This window comes from Mesoplodon bidens (assembly GCF_964165515.1).
Source record: "Mesoplodon bidens genome assembly, chromosome: 8".
NCBI classification, from domain to species: domain Eukaryota; kingdom Metazoa; phylum Chordata; class Mammalia; order Artiodactyla; family Ziphiidae; genus Mesoplodon; species Mesoplodon bidens.
In genome coordinates, this window is record NC_138165.1 from 105,405,990 (window position 1) to 105,422,355 (window position 16,366).

General features: G+C 50.2%; 1 protein-coding gene and 1 pseudogene across 5 annotated transcripts; both read left to right on the forward strand.

Annotated features, from left to right (window-relative positions):
- Positions 1-539: 539 nt before the first annotated feature.
- Positions 540-10,515, forward strand: LOC308621987 (uncharacterized protein C2orf72). 4 transcript variants are annotated; one of them, XR_014016550.1, is made up of 4 exons: positions 540-1,183; positions 5,176-5,289; positions 8,385-8,974; positions 10,396-10,515. XR_014016550.1 is itself a non-coding variant. In XM_081242966.1 (4 exons), exons 1-3 carry the CDS (start codon positions 580-582, stop codon positions 8,203-8,205), a joined length of 723 nt encoding a protein of 240 aa, XP_081099092.1. In that variant the 5' UTR covers positions 540-579; the 3' UTR covers positions 8,206-8,236; positions 8,385-8,434. The 4 variants fall into 4 exon arrangements, 3 of the variants coding, with proteins under 3 accessions (XP_081099092.1, XP_081099090.1, XP_081099091.1); XM_081242966.1 differs by lacking the exon at positions 10,396-10,515 and adding an exon at positions 8,201-8,236 and having other exon boundaries at positions 8,385-8,434; XM_081242964.1 differs by lacking the exon at positions 10,396-10,515 and having other exon boundaries at positions 8,385-9,428.
- Positions 10,483-10,918, forward strand: LOC308621988 (ATP synthase F(0) complex subunit C3, mitochondrial-like; annotated as a pseudogene). Its single transcript has one exon. The product of its transcript is annotated as an ATP synthase F(0) complex subunit C3, mitochondrial-like (transcript).
- The last annotated feature ends 5,448 nt before the right edge of the window (positions 10,919-16,366 follow it).

The following is a 16,366-nucleotide window of genomic DNA, read 5'->3' on the forward strand; positions in this document are numbered from 1 at the left end:
GCCCAAAGGGTGAGTCAAGGACAGAAGCAACAGAAGAGACCCCTGCTTCCCTTCTTTTCTCACCTCACTACCCCCTTATCTGGTGCCCTGCCCCACCCGCCAGCTTCACTTCAAAGCAGCAGCCACGGGCAGCCCGGCCTCCAAAACTTCCTGTCCCCGAACCATGAGAACTCAGAAATCTATCTGCTCCAGGCCTCAGACCAATCTAGCTTGTGAAGGTCCATTTGCTCACATGATAATTTTCTGTCTTCCTCTACCTTCGGCTCCTGTACACCTAGTAGCTGTTCAATAAATGTTGGATGGATGGATGGGTGGATAGATAGATGAACGGCTCAGTTTCCCCGCGTCTGCCGCAGGGACCGCGGGAGGCGCCACCATTAGAGGCCTGGGAGAGAGCCTCCGCTCCGGCCCAGCAGCCGGCTGGAGCTGGGCGATCCCGGCCCGCGGGACGGGAGTCGGGCGGGGCGCAGCCCTCGGGGGCGTGTCCTCCCGGCCGCCGCCGCCGCCGCTGCCGCCCCGAGAGGCAGGCAGCTGGCCCGGCAGGGCAGCAGGGGCCGCAGAAGGCGGGAGGCGGCGAGCATGGAGCGCGAGCTGGAGGCGCTGGCTGCCCGGCCCGCGCACCCGGCTGAGCCGCCCTTCCAGGCGCTGGTGGAGGCGGCGGGCGGCTGCGGGCAGGTGTTGCTGGTGGGCGAACTGTGGGAGCGCGAGCAGAGCCGCGCGCTGCTGTGGGACTTCGCCCGGGCTGTGTTCCCGCCCCAGCGAGCCGCGGGCAAGCCGGGCGGCGCGGCGGCCGAGGGCGCGGGGCCCAGGGCGCCGGGGGCGCAGAAGGTGCCCGAGACCCGGGCGCGCGCCATCCGCTCACCGCTGGTCTTCGTTCTGTGCCGCGCGTCATCGCTGGCATCCCGGGAGCCGCGGCGCCACCTGCGGGAGATGCTGCGGGACGTGCGCAGCCGGCGGCGGCCCGGCGCGGCGTTGGTCGGGGTGCTGGTGGCCGAGGCGGAGCCCGAGGACGCGGTGGCTCCGGAGCTGCGGCTACTGGAGGCGCTGCTGCGCACGGTGTTCGGCCGCCAGGCGGGAGGCCCGGTGCAGGCGGCCACCTACTGCCCCGGCTACCCGGCTTCCAGCTTGACTGTTCAGGCGGCCGCCTGCAGGGCCCTGCAAGCCGCCGGGCCCTTGCGACCAGGTGAGTGGGCTCGAGGTCCCGGACGGCGTGGGCGGGCGGCGGCTGGGGGAAGGCCAGCTTTTTTGGCCAGCGCCCCCCTCATGGTACACCGAGGTAAACCGAGGCCGGGAGAGAGGAGGTGCCTAGCACTAGGCCTCCCAGGTAGGGCGGAGCGGACCCTGGGCAACGGGCCGAGTCTGTCCCGGGAGGATCCTGAGTGCATGGGATTCTGAGTGCTTAGGAAAGCCGAGGGGGCAAGCGGAAAGCAGGGGAGGTTGGTGGAAAGAGGGCTGGACTGAGCTGGGCAAAGATCTGGGATTGGGGAGGAGGGGAGGAGGAGACGGGAAAGCCTTGGGATGCACCAGTTTCAAGGTGGGAGGAGGACAAAATTGGGACTAGGGGGAATATCCGGTGCCAGGAGCTGCTAGGACGCGCACAGCTAGGGATGCTCTGGAGACGCGACGGTGAAACGCCGCGGGGTCAAAAGAAGAAGGCAAGGAATAAATGCCGGGGACTTGGAGGTGAGGGGAGAAAGGATGTGAGGGACTGAGGGCCTAGAGTCTCCCAGTCCTTCTTGGCTACCCACTGCAGTGTCTCCCTCTCTTCCCTCCCCACTCTCCTGAAGTGTGGGGAGGGGAGTACGGGTCTTCTCCGAGCCCCAATGACTGCTGCCATCAGCAAAAGGGTCAGAATCTCCTCCATCCGGGTACACAGGGTTTTACAGAAGATTTCCAGTGCCCCGAGATTAAAATATGGATGTTAAGTACAGCTGGAACTGGCAAAGCTGTGAAATGCCGGAGTGATCTAGCTTCTAGCTTCTAGCTTCCTTCCCCCCACTCCTCTCCAGCACCTGCCGCCCTCCAAGCTTTCCAGCCTCTGCCAACCTTCTTGCTAAAGAGTTAATGACGACAGAGGCTGTGTTCCTCCTCCCTGGGCATAGGTGTGTTAACTCAGCAACTGGGTGATGCCAGACTTACAGGGGTCGGGGGTGGGGCTTTTCCTACAAGGAGACCTGGTACCTCTGATGTCACAAATGTCACAGACTTACCTGCCAGCTTGGCCTGCCTAGGTGAAGACCATTCCTCTCAGCTGTGGAGCCTGCCCTAACCTTCCCCTCCCCTTCCCACAACTCTTCGGTTGAGTCTGTGAGGAAGCCAGCTAAATTTGAAACTCAAGGGCCAGCATTCTGAAAGACATGGAGAACGTCCTGAGGTGGATTGTCATTCGGATTGTTGCTGCCAGCACCTTTGCTGACCTGGCCCCATGGGGAAAATTTTCTGTCCCCTAATGAGCCTGTACCTAGAAAATTCTCTGAGCCCTTTGTCTCTTAAACATCTCTTATTCCCAGGGAACAACTTTTTTTTTTTGAATTTTATTTTATTTATGATTTTATACAGCTGGTTCTTATTAGTTATCCATTTTATACATATTAGTGTATACATGTCAGTCCCAATCTACCAATTCATCCCCCCACCCCCAGGGAACAACTTTTAATTCCCCAGAGCCAAGTTTGCTCTGGGCTTCTAACCCTTTTTTTTTTTTTTTTTTTTTTTTTTTTTTTTCTTTTTGCGGTATGCGGGCCTGTCACTGTTGTGGCCTCTCCCGTTGCGGAGCACAGGCTCCGGATGCGCAGGCCCAGCGGCCATGGCTCACGGGCCCAGCCGCTCCGCGGCATATGGGATCCTCCCAGACCGGGGCACGAACCCGTATCCCCTGCATCGGCAGGCGGACTCTCAACCACTGCGCCACCAGGGAGGCCCCTAACCCTTTTTTACATTGCAGTTGCCTCAGAGAGAAAAGCCTTTTCTTCCATCCTCCTTTTCCTGACCAATCCCATCTCACCATTCAGGACTGGACTTCCTCCTCCAGAAAGCCTTCCCTGACCTGCCCACTCCCATTTGCAAGTTCACAAATGAAACCCCCGAACCTGCTTCTGCATGGTTTTGTCACTTTCCCTTGTGAGTTTAATCACCACTGTATTCCCATTTCCTGACACCCGGCTTGGCATGCAGAATCCTTGCCTCTTTTTAAACACTAACATTTCAAATTTTTAACATTCTGTAAGGGAATCATTCTATATATTGTGTTAAAGTCGAATGTACTTTTATCAAAACATACTGAACATGAAACCTTTCATTAATGACTAAAGGTCACGGGTGTAACTATAACTCATTGTCCAGTAATTTCTTCCAGGCTTTTGTGGTGGGTTACACCATGGATTCATGCTAAGGTTTTGCTAGTGCTTGCAGAGTTTTCCAATCTCTTTCCTCACTGTCTGATGGCTATTCTTATACTTTTAGGTTGCCTGCCTCTTGGTAGGGCTCTTTTACCCAGTTTATGCTTAATTCAGATGCATTTTGGTTGAAAAACAAGTACCCAATCTTTTTAGAATTGGGTACAGATTAAGAGTAAATTGGCCCCAAGTAAAGAATTATGAGAAAGGGTTTTCTGTGTCTTGGCTCTCCGGAGTCCTTTTCTAAAACTTTGTTCCAGTTGACCTTATTCCAGATGGTTAGGAATCTCAAGTAATCCCCCGATAACTGAGGTGGTACTATAATAAGGAAACTCGAATCGACATGTAATTGTTTTGTGTGTGATTATCAAAAAAGATTAATTCTATTTCTGTTAAGAAATAGTTCGATGGCCATTTCAAGAATAGTTGAATGGCCATCATTTAAAACTCTACAAATAGAATAATAGGGACTTCCCTGGCAGTCCAGTGGTTAAGATGCCACGCTTCCAATGCAGGGGGCACGGGTTTGAACCCTGGTGGGGGAACTAAGATCCCACATGCTGCGTGGCCCCCCCCAAAAAAGTCTACAAATAATAAATGTTGGAGAGGGTATGGAGAAAAGGGAGCCCTCTATACTGTTGGTGGGAATGTAAATTGGTGCAGCGATTATGGAAAACAGTATGGAGCTTCCTCAAAAAAATAAAAATAAAGTTGCCATATGATCCAGCAATACCACTCCTGGGCGTATACCCAGACAAAACTATAATTCGAAAAGATACGTACACCTCTATGTTCATAGCAGCACTATGTACAATAGCCAAGACATGGAAACAACCTAAACGTCCATTGACAGATGAATGGGTAAAGATGTGATATATATATATATCACATTGTGTGTGTGTGTGTATGTATATATATATACACACACACACACACACACAATGGAATATTACTCAGCCATAAAAAGAATGAAATAATGCCATTTGCAGCAACATGGATGCAACTAGAGATTATCATACTAAGTGAAGTAAGTCAGAAAGAGAAAGACAAATACCATATGGTATCACTTATATGTGGAATCCTAAATACGACACAAATGAACATACCTACAAAACAGAAACAAACTCTCAGACATAGAGAACAGACTTATGGTTGCCAAGCAGGAGGAGGGGTGGGGGAGGGAAGGATTGGGAGTTTGGGATGAGCAGATGCAAACTACTGTATATAAGATGGATAAACAACAAGGTCCTACTGTATAGCACAGGGAACTATTTTCAGTATCCTGTGAAAAACCAGAATGGAAAAGAATATGAAAAAAGTATATATGTATGACTGAGTGACTGCTGTACAGCTGAAATTAGCACAACATTATAAATCAACTAAACTTCAATAAAATTTAAAAAATAGTTTGAACTAAAAATCCGGGGGTAGGGGGGGAATTACTGCTTCTTGAGTTTTTTCTTTGGTGCTATGTAATTGTAATTAATTTCATATCATTTTTGTTACTGTAGTTTCTCCAACGTGGTACCTATATAGAGTTTTTGCAAAGATGAAATGAGGTAATATGTATATAAAAGCAGTCTTTCTTTTTGGTTTTTTTTTTTTTTTAAAGCTCAAAAACCCACCCCCTTTTGCAAATCAGAATCTTTCTTTTTTAATCAGGCAGTTACAACTAGGGCAGTTGACAGTTGAAGCTCTTGGTCGGCTGAACAGAAAGTCTCTCAGTCGTGTCAAGCACCATCTGACCCCACTGCCTCCGGGACTTTGTGTTTTTTTCTAGCAGAAGGAGCCTGGGAGAGACCCGGCCTCCCAGGACTGCTGGCATGCTTTTCCTGGGGTCCCTGGAGCCGGGGGAAGGACCCAGATGACACTTCCCCCAGTGACCCAGCTCACGGTGAGTGTGTCACCTTCCTGGCTTCCTAGACCCCGAGGGGGGCTTGGGGTTACGGTCACGTGCACACAGGGGACCATAGGGATGGAATGGCCCACCATCGGCAAAGCCCTTGCCTTGTGCGGGGTGTGGGGATGAGCAACGTGAGGTGCCTTGACCCCCAGCCAGCCGGCACTCAGGCTGGGTCAGCGGGGCTCTCGCCCCAGGAGTCTCTGCCTAAGGAAGGGGTTGTGGGCGGGGCTGGAAGACAGTTGCCAGACGTACTACGTGATGGGGCACCTGGAGTCAAACGCATTGTCTCCCCTGAGGATCCAGGGAGTTTAACAAGTGACTTTTTTTTTTTTTTTTTTTTTTTTTTTTTGCGGTACGCGGGCCTCTCACTGTTGTGGCCTCTCCCGTTGCGGAGCACAGGCTCCGGACGCGCAGGCTCAGCGGCCATGGCCCACGGGCCCAGCCGCTCCGTGGCCTGTGGGATCCTCCCGGACCGGGGCACGAACCCGTGTCCCCTGCATCGGCAGGCGGACTCTCAACCACTGCGCCACCAGGGAAGCTCTAACAAGTGACTTTTGAGCTGGAGGTTGGGGGATTTTCTTAGAAATGGGAAGATTTGGAGAGGGAGCAGCATGAACAAGGCTTGACAGCATGCTGTCAAGCTCAGAAAAGGGACCCCTGCCAAGAGTGCCCTGGGGGTGAGGTGCACAAGGAGACTGGTGAGGGCCGAGGCTGAAGAGGAGAGTTGGAGCCAAATCAGGGCCCTGGACCCAAGTCTCTCAGGAATAGGGAGCCCTGGCGACTTCTGAGCAGGGGTGTGCACTGACCAGGGTGTGTAGAGATGTGACTGGACTGCAGGAGCAGTGAGAGACCAGAGGCAGAGCCCACCGAGGAGGGGACTGCACCCTGCTGGAGCACTTGCTGGCTGTCACCTCCAAGAGGCCCTGAAGCTGCCTCCTCTCCCAGGCTCACTCACTTCACAGCAGCTGCTCCCTGCATCAGCAGGAGAATCTCCAGTCTCCTATAACATAACATAATCACAGGAGTGACTCCCCATCACCTTCGTCACATACCCAAATCTATGGCATGACTATCTCATCATAATCGCAGGTCCCACCCACACTCAGAGGAGGGGATTATTCAGGATAAGTACACCAAGGAATGGGAATCTTGGGGGCTGTCTTAGAATTCTGTCTACACAATTAAAAGCTCAAAAAATACAAAAGAAGAAACACAAATATTAAAAATCATTCATTTAATTCCCCCACTCAGAGGTAACTATAATTAGGGTAGACCATTCGGTCTGTCTGTCTATCTAGCTATCTATTTATATTGCCTTGTACTACTTAAATTTTAATAAATTCACTTCTATATAATATATAAATCATCTGCAAAATGCATCACATATTTAATATATTTAATTGCAAAAATGTTAACTTCAACCTTTCCATCATCATTTTGGATGTATCTGGAAACTAAAGGGGAGAAAAAGCAAAGGAATCATAAACATTTTTTTATCGTTTTTTTTGGCTGCGTTGGGTCTTCGTTGCTGCGCTTGGGCTTTCTCTAGGAGCGGTGAGCAGGGGCTACTCTTCATTGTGGTGCTCAGGCTTCTCATTGAGGTGGCTTTTCTTGTTGCAGAGCTCAGGCTCTAGGGCACGTGGGCTTCGGTAGTTGTGGCCACAAGCTCAGTAGCTGTGGCTCAGGGGCTTAGTTGCTCCGCGGCATGTGGGATCATCCTGGACCAGGGCTCGAACCTGTGTCCCCTGCACTGGCAGGCAGATTCTTAACCACTGTGTCACCAGGGAAGTCCCCATAAACAACTTTATGTAACTCTTTGATCACTTCTCTCTGTAGCATATACCAAATTGTTGAGTCTCATGTAGAAGTGAATGTATTAAATGCAAATTGCATGTGCAGACTATACATAAACATTTATAATATACATAATAAATAGCAGATTGTACATACATACATTTACATACACTGTTTTAGAATCTGCTTTCTTTATCAATAACATACTGTGATTGTGCAGTATTCCACAGCGATAAGTATATGTCAACATCTTTCATCTTTTTTTTTTTTTTGAGGTAATTGTAGATTCACATGCAGTTGTAAGAAATCACATTAAGAGATCCTGCGTTCATCTTGCCCAGTTTTCCCCCATGTACATCTTGCAAAACTATAGGATAATATCACAACCTGGGTGTTGACATTGAAACAATCCACAGACCTTATTCAGATTTCCTGAATTTTACTTGTGTGTGTGCGTGTGTGTTTAGTCCTATGGAATTTTATACATCTTTTTTTTTTTTTTTGGGCTGCGTTGGGTCTTCGTTGCTGCGTGCGGGCTTTCTCTAGTTGTGGTGAGCGGGAGCTACTCTTCATTGCGGAGCGTGGACTCTCGGCACGTGGGCTTCAGTAGTTGTGGCTTGCGGTCTCTAGAGCGCAGGCTCAGCAGTTGTGGCCCACGGGCTTAGTTGCTCCACGGCATGTGGGATCTTCCCAGACCAGGGATCAAACCCATGTCCCCTGCATTGGCAAGCAGATTCTTAACCACTGCACCACCAGGGAAGTCCTATACATCATTTTTAATGCCTGAATCCCATAATGTGACTGAGCCACACTTTACTCAGCCAGTCCCTTTGTCAGATATCGAATCAGTTAGGATGCTCTCAGTTATAGGTAAAGAAGCCATGACTCAAACTAGCAGAAGCAGACAAGGAATTCATCATCTCACCTAAAAGACAGTCAAGAGGTGGAGTCAGTTTCAGGGCTGGTTGATTTAGGGGTCCAGCAACACTTTCAAGGACCCAGGCTTTTTCCTTCTCTTTGCTGGGCCGTCCTCAGTGCTGTTTCATCCGTAGGCTGGTAGTAAGATGGCTGGAGCAGTTCCACTAATTATTCCTAATTATTTCCTTAGGATAAAATCCTAGAAGTGGAATTGCTGGGTCAAAGGGTATGTACATTTTTAAGGTTTTCGCTCCGTATTTTGTTGTGTTTTTAAAGTAGATAGTCACTGGGGCCGACTCCTTCCCTTTCATTCCCAGCTTACCCACTCATAAACTTTATCTTCTCCTTGGGTGATTCCTTCTCTTGTGTTCCAGATAGCTTCCAGGACCCTGAGGAGGAGGTGGCACTGACAGTCGTATATCCCAATGGAGATTGTGAGGATCCCAGAAAGGGGTTGGCAGCCTGTGATAGAGTGGCCTCCACTCCCGCTGAGCCCGCCGGAGACTTGAGATGAAGGCTGGACCCCTGGCTGCCCCGGCTCTAACCTACAGACAGGGGGCTGGCTCTCACTGAGCTACCCTGCCTCCATGTTGACCTTGGGATGCTGGTAACTACAAAGCCCCACCTGCCAGGGGGCTGTTGCATTGACCTGTTACCAACCAGGCAGCGGGACTTACTAAGCTAAGCAGGACCTAGGAAAATGTATCCTCCGGGAATCTGACCCCCCCTCACATTTGCTCACTCTCTGGTCACTGTGGGGTTATTTTTTCTCTCTGTGCCGTGGTTTCTCTATGCCATTGAGACAGCTGGCTATCTGCTTTGAGGTTCTGCGGTGCTGTGGCATCCCATGATTGTTTGCATGAGTATCCATCATTTCAAGAGCAGCTGGACTAGAAGTCATCAGATCTGAGAGGGGAGCCTTGGACCTGTCACTCAACCTTTGGGTCTTCTGTTTCTCAAACATGTAAGGGCGCTACCAGCCCAGTGGCTCTCAGCCAGGGGCCAGGCTACCCCTACAGGCAGTATTGGAAATTTGTGTGTGTGTATGTGTGTGTGTGTGTGTGTGTGTGGTGTGTTGGGAGAGTCACTGCGACTGTGGGACACCCCTGGAATTTAGTGGGCATCTCACAATGTACAGGGCAATCTCCAGCAGCACAAAATTGTTCCATTCAAAATGCCAATCATGGCAACTTGGAGAAATTGTAGATGAGACAATCTCCTCCCTGTCAAATTCTAGGAAGGGTCCCCCAGAGCAGAGAGAGTTGGGCTTCCTGGGGCTTTGGCTCCCAGAGCAAGCCAGAATAAAGATGCATTGCCACCCTGGGGGCCTTTTGGGCCAGAGCCAGTATGGTCCCTGTGCTGCAGGCCCAGGGCATAAATAGCTTTGCACATTCTTGAGAAGAAAGGACCATCTTCTTTTTTTTTTTTTTTTTTTTTTTTGGCAGTACGCAGGCCTCTCACTGTTGTGGCCTCTCCCGCTGCGGAGCACAGGCTCTAGAGCGCAGGCTCAGCGGCCATGGCTCACAGGCCCAGCCGCTCCGCGGCATGTGGGATCTTCCCAGACCAGGACACGAACCCGTGTCCCCTGCATCGGCAGGCGGACTCTCAACCACTGCGCCACCAGGGAAACCCAGAAATGTCCATCTTTCTTCCTCATGTTGACATTAACTTTCTGTGCCACATTCTTTGAGAATAAAGATGCTGGGAACTAACCACAGCACCAAATAGAAGGAAAGTTACGGCTATGGATTACAAGAGCATAGGATTTATTCTTGATCTCAGGTCCTAACCCAAGGTCAAAGCAGACGAAGCCCAGAGGTGCCGAGTTCCTCAATCCTTTTTTTCTCTGTTTATGAGTCAGTCAGGGTCAATGATGTTCCCTTAAAAGCTGGGAAGACCATCTGACTGTTCACTCAGAGAGGGAACTCTGTATTAGCTCCCTTGTCTTTCTCACCTGCCCCCGGAGAAACCCAGTCTTTGGAATGGCAAGGACAGCTCCTGATTTTCCCAAGTAGAAAGCACTGTCTAAGGGAAGCAGCTAAATTCCTTCATTCATGCATGATTCACTCAGCAGACATGCAGTTGTGCCCAGCACTCTGCAAGATGCTACATAACTTGTATTAGTTATTTCAGCTCTTGCTGTGATGGCGACCAAATGTGGAATGGGGAGCCTTCTGTGGCCGAGGAGCTCTTTGATGTTAAGGAGGGGCCCTCCCTGCTCTATGACTCAATTTATTCTCTACAATAGGGAGCCTAGTCCATATCAGTGTGAGGGCAGGTAGGATGACAGGAAGGATACAGCTGACTTCCTCCTACACAAAATGAACTGCTGTTGACTTTGTTTTACAATGGGGAGCCCCATTCCTTTGACCTCTACCACCACAGCCACTGCCACCTCCTGGGAAGAGAGGACAGGAGAGGAGCCCACGTTGCCTGTCAACCAAGTTCTCCAGCTGCCCTGAAGAGTGCAAGATGTTCGCCTGTGCAAGCTCGCCTGTACCCTGCTCTGATCCGAGTTGGATCCAGAGTTGGATCCAGACCAGTTTCTGCATCAGTGTTATCTCGACCAGAGGCTAGGACTGGAGAGGGCTCTTCAGTACTTAATGGGGCCCAGAATGGTGTGTCTCAGTTAATCCAAAGGGAGTTTTAGACCAGTGCAATCAGCAGAGACATTGATACTACAGCCAATTTTATTGGTGCAGGTGCTGCAGCAGTAGGAGTGGCTGATTCTGGTGCTGTTATTGGAACAGCCTTTGGCAGCCTCATTGGTTTTGCCAGAAACCCTTCACTGAAACAGCAGCTGTTCTCATACGCTGTCCTGGGATTTGACTTGTCTGAAGCTATGGGTCTCTTGTTTGACGGTTGCTTTCTTGATTTTGTTTGCCATATAACAGAAGTTACTGCTTGAAATGTTGGCATTCATATTAATTACAGATATAATTCTGTGTGTCTTACTGTGACTCCGAAAACTGTAGTATTGGTTTCATGGAAATGAATGTTATTTCCAAAGTCAGTTCATTAAAGATGAAAACGTTAAAAAATAAGAATAAAAAAATAAAATAAAATGGGGAGACTGGTATTTTTTTAAAATAAATTTATTTATTTATTTTTGGCTGCATTGGGTCTTCGTTGCTGTGCGCGGGCTTTCTCTAGTTGCCACGAGCGGGGGCTGCTCTTCGTTGCGGTGTGCGGGCTTTTCATTGTGGTGGCTTCTCTTGTTGTGGAGCACAGGCTCTAGGCACGCGGCCTTCAGTAGTTGTGGCTTGTGGGCTCTAGAGCGCAGGCTCAGTAGCTGTGACACCCGGGCTTAGTTGCTCCACGGCCTGTGGGATCTTCCCAGAACAGTGATCGAACCTGTGTCCCCTGCATTGACAGGCAGATTCTTAACCACTGTGCCACCAGGGAAGCCCCAAGACTGGTATTTTTGAAGCTGCTATATTTTTCTATTTCTCTGTTCATTTCTTTGTAATAATTTGGTTGAAGTTTTGTTATTTGATGGGGGGCAGGAGCTTTTTTTAAGTTAGGAAATTGTCTAAGGCAGAAGTCACAAGACAGTAGCCTCTGCTGTGTTTAAAAATCTTTTGTATTTGTTGCCAACATTTGAAACTTGGGAGATTGCATGTAAAAAACCTGGTTTTCTGGGTGAAGGATGGGGCATGTTGTCCTCTCCAGTTTCCTGCCTCCCTCCCACCCGCCTCTGCCACTCCTCTGCTGCTCTTCATCTGAATATGCCATGTGCCTGGTCCTGGTCCTGGTGGGCAAGTGAGTTTGCAAGCCTCTGGTATAAAGGGTGGTTTACTCATTATTTTTTTGTTACCTTCAGTATTTGCTGTGAATAGTTGAAGAGAGAAGGTCTTTCTTTACTGAGACTTGAGTTCTGCCTCCCAAATGTTAAACGGGACTGAGACCCATCTTTGCTTCCTTGAGAATGGCTAAGATAAGCCCCATCCTTTTAGGAAATGTTGTTGCTGTCTTCTAGCAGACAGAAGAGTTAGGTAGCAGAAGGGATGGCTTTGGCAGTGGGTCTCTTCTCTAGGGACCCTTTACAAGGCACAAAGGTTGGGGTGGGCCTGTCTGAGGGCAGAATTAGGTCAGTGGTACCATGAGCCATCGGTGAGGGGCCTCCAGTCAGGTTCCCGTGTGGGCTCTTGGGTGCTAATCTTTCTAACATGGCAGTGGTTGTGTTACTTCTGACTTGAATCAATAATTCCTAATATCTAATAAAACCAAACAGTACCTCATTGCTGGCTAATTGGAAACGGAATGGATCTTTCCCTTTATTCTCATAAAAGTGTTCCTTGAAGGGACCCTTGGGAGCAAGGCATCTGGTTAAATGTCAGGACCTCTGGAATCATCTGGCCTAAAGTCCCTCAGTCCTGCCCTGGGTGACATCTCCACAACCCTATTGGCTGGGATTGGAAAACGTAGCTGGAAAGTGTAAGTAGATATTTAAAAAGAGTTTGTTTTTTTTAAGAGATAGCATTTAACTTGGTATTTATTAGGGTGTGTGTCTGCACACACGCGAATGTTTAACGAGATAAAATGGCCTTAACTGAGTCTCAGAGAACCCTTTATACTATGTGCGTCACAGTTTCCTCTCAAAATATTTGTTTGCAGGACCTTCTGCACAAGAGTCCCTTGGTTATCAAACCAAAGCTTAAGGCAAAGCTGCAAAGGGGTCAAGGGCTGAGGCCCCTACACCTGTGGTCCAAACAAGCCCCTCTTACCAGGGGCAGACCACCTAGGACCCCACCTCCCTGGGGAAGGTTGACAGTGGCCACGTTAACCTGAAAGCAGTCTATACTTCAAAGTGTAGCAGATCCATGCTGCAGGGCTGTCCCTGTGGTCAGGAGGCTGCACTTTGTCCTGTTTGGGTGGCAAACATAGCCAGCACAGTAGAGGAGCCGGTTATTTTGTACCCAAATAACCTCCTTCTGACCTGGTTTTGTGTGTAAGTGGATCAAGGATTGGGACAGACGTGGAAGTTGGCCTGGGCAGCCTGCCACATGCTGACACGTGGAAAGTTCAAGGGGAAATGGAGAAGGCAGGGGTGACGCCCAGGATCCCACACGTATCCCTCTGATGCCTTTGGCCCCTGGGCCAGAGCCCTCTGGTTGCCTTCTATTTGAGGCTGCCTAATACGGAGCAGAAACAGAGACTACCCCACTGGGCCATGCTGTGGTTCACAGGGATCTTGGAATTCGACTCCAAGGGACCGTGGTGTGTGACCGGGGGCTAGGGCTGCTGTGGGTCCAGGGCTCTTGCAAGAGAGAGAATCTTGTCTGGCTTCCTCCCTGAGCTGCTCAGCTCCAGCCAAGTTTCCTGCTGAAGTGCAGACAGTGAATTTCAGAGACCCTCAGGCAGAAATTCAGATTTTCAGTCTCAAGTCATGCTTGTTGCTGTCCTGCTCTGCACTTATGTGGACTAATTAGGCGCTTAGCTTAGTCCTTGGAGCCAAGCCCTCAGAATGAGTCCTGGCTGCAGAAACTGGGTCTCTGTCGTGTCACATGAGTTCTTTCTCTCCCTCACTGGTTAACAAGTTCTTCTCAGAGCAGGGTGTTGCCTCAGATCATTACCCTAACCCCAGAATGCCTTCACCCTGACCTCCCTCCCCTCCCCCGTCCCAGGTGCACAGCCCTCTCCAGAACGCCTAGCTGCGAGGGCAGCCACTCCCAGCCCCTTGATCCCCGACAGAGGTGGGTCTCACTTTCAGATTCTGCCCTCTGATCTGGTCTGGCCCAGTATGTGCCACCAGCAAAGAGCAGCCATGATTGTGAAGCAGGCCAAGGGGCCAGGCCTGAATAGGAGGGCGGAGGGACTGAGACCTCGGGGTGAGTCTAGATCAGCCCTGTCCCAGAAGAACCTACCAGGCACATATGTAGCTTTAAATTTTCTAGTAGCCACATTAGAAAAAAAAAAAAAAAAAAGAAACAGGTGAAATTAATTTTACTAACATTTTATTTAGCCCAGTATGTCCAAAAGAGTATCATTTCAACTGTAAATATTAAAAGAATTTTTTAATGAGACATTTTGCGTGTCTGAAACCCTGTGAGAATTTTACACTTACAGCCAATTCAGATATTAAATTTGTATCCGATATACTTAATCTGTATTTAGATTTCATTAAATTTATAGTTGAAAAAATAGATTCACATCCTCAATTGTTCCAAAGATACTTAAAAAGTTTTCCAATGACTGAATTGGGTACCAGTCTTTAAATTTCAATAAAATACGATTTTAATTTAAAATCAGTTCCTGGGTTGCACTAGCCACATTTCAAGCGGCCACCTGGGGCTAGTAGCCACTAGATAGGACAGCCGGAGCGCAGGAGATCTCGCTTGAGGGTTCATTGTGGCTCCTCCCACCCCTGGCCACTTGCCCAGAGCTGGTTGGTCATCATAGACCCTCCCCCCGCCCCCAGCCACCCCTCCCCCAGCGAGGGAACAGTGGCTTCCAGCATCACTTCATCCAGGGCAGACTTCCGGTTGCCCACGATAGGCGTTGACCTCCTGGACACTGTCCTTAGAGGGAAGAGAGCCCAGCGTCTCCGATGGCTTCCCGGGTTCTTTCGTGCCCCAGTCCATCCAAAACAATTGCCCCAGCCGGGCGTTTCCCTCCATCCAAGCACCTACCTACGGGAGGCCCGAGTCACCGCCTGCGTTTACGTTTCTGCTCCCTGAATAAACGCTTTTACTCTAAAAGCACGTGGCCGGCGTGCTGTACAGGAAGCAACCACTAGCCTCGTGGCCAGTTTTATTCCGCGCTGTTCTATGCCAAACCCTTGATTAGAGCACCTCCCCTCACAAGCGGCGCCAGGTAGGTGGACCAGCCCCCTCTACAGCAGGGCTCAGGTGACCCCAGGGCTGCTGTGCAACAGGGATTCGATCCCTGGTGTCCCGGCACCTTATCACTGTGCAGCTCAAAAAGCAGTCAAGCCCAGTTCTTGACAGGAGACCGAGCCCTCCTAAGACCCAGGATCTAAATGCCAGAAGGCTCGCGGGTTGAGGGGATGGGGGTGGGTAGAGGTGGGTGGTCATGAGCGCTCTCCCCTTCCCATGTGCTCTGCCTTCTGGGGAACGCTGTGACCACTAGAGGGCGCCGCGCGGGCCAGGGAGGTGCTTCGGCGAAACGTCGGACTGAATCCTGCTCAAGGTGGGCACATGTGCAAAGAAAAATCAGGGTCACGGTTTCCTCCCGTCACCCTGACAGAGGCCCCCGCCTAGCGCGTAACTGTGTGAGCCCACAGCTGACCTCGTTTGGGTTTTGAGATCTTTTGTGTTATTCCTGTATTTGGAGGGAGATAGTTGTTTATGAACAGAGCACTGTGTAAGAATTCTTTCTGTGGTTTTACTGTGTCCTAAATGTCCTCTAAAAAGAGCTCATTTTAGAGTCTTGGAGAGAGCAGGGGTTTCTGAGACATAGGTCTGAGTTCTAGCCTTGTACCAATAACTAACGGACCCTGTGTTCATCCATTCATCCAACAAACATTTATTGAGCACCAACTATGTGCCTGACCCTGTACTAGTTACTCTAGGGGACACGGAGATGAATAAGATGCGGCTGTGCCCTTGAGTAGCTCCTTGTCCAGTTGGGACATAGGCAAGAAGACATGATTATAGCTGTGTGGGGTAAAGGCTGTAAGGGGACACATGGTGGGGTGGTCAAGGAAGGCTTCCTGGAGGAGGTGCTGGGGATGAGGGGGAGAGGCCTTGAAGACAGAGCGCAGAGCAGGTACTGAGGTCAGAGACAAGGTACCATGCCCGCACAGCCTTTCTGGGAATCGGAGCAGTTCAGGATGGCAGGAGTGTGGCACACAGGGCAGAGGGGTGGGACATAAAGATGGAGGGTAAGCAGGGTTGGGTGAAAGTCCTGGAGAAGCTTGGAGGAGACAGTCCCTGCCTTCCTTGTTTTGGGTAGTGCTCCAGGCTAGCTGTGAAGAATGGCCTGGAGAATTGTGCGATGGTGAGCAGGAAGTCAAGGCTGTTGGGAACTGTTGCAGCCAGGAAAGAAGAGGGGGAGATGACTAGTGGGTAATGGAGTGAGATGGGAGGCTGGGCTGGTGTGAGAGAGATTAGGGAGGACCAGATCTGGTGCAGACCAGGTGGTGGGGGGGGACAGAACAGTCAATGGTGCCCTCTACCCACCCTCTCCCTGGGGGCCCTGCTTCAGTAGCTGATGGATGCCCTTCATCACACTGGGATCAAGGCAGGAGACACACATGCAGCGGGGGCGGGGGGGAGGGGCGCAATGTATGCAGCTTTGAGGTCATTGAATTAAGAAGCATCAAGCAGAGATGCCTGGTAGGTGTATGAGTCTGATGCTCTGGAGAGAGGGCAGGGCTGCAGGGGTACATTTT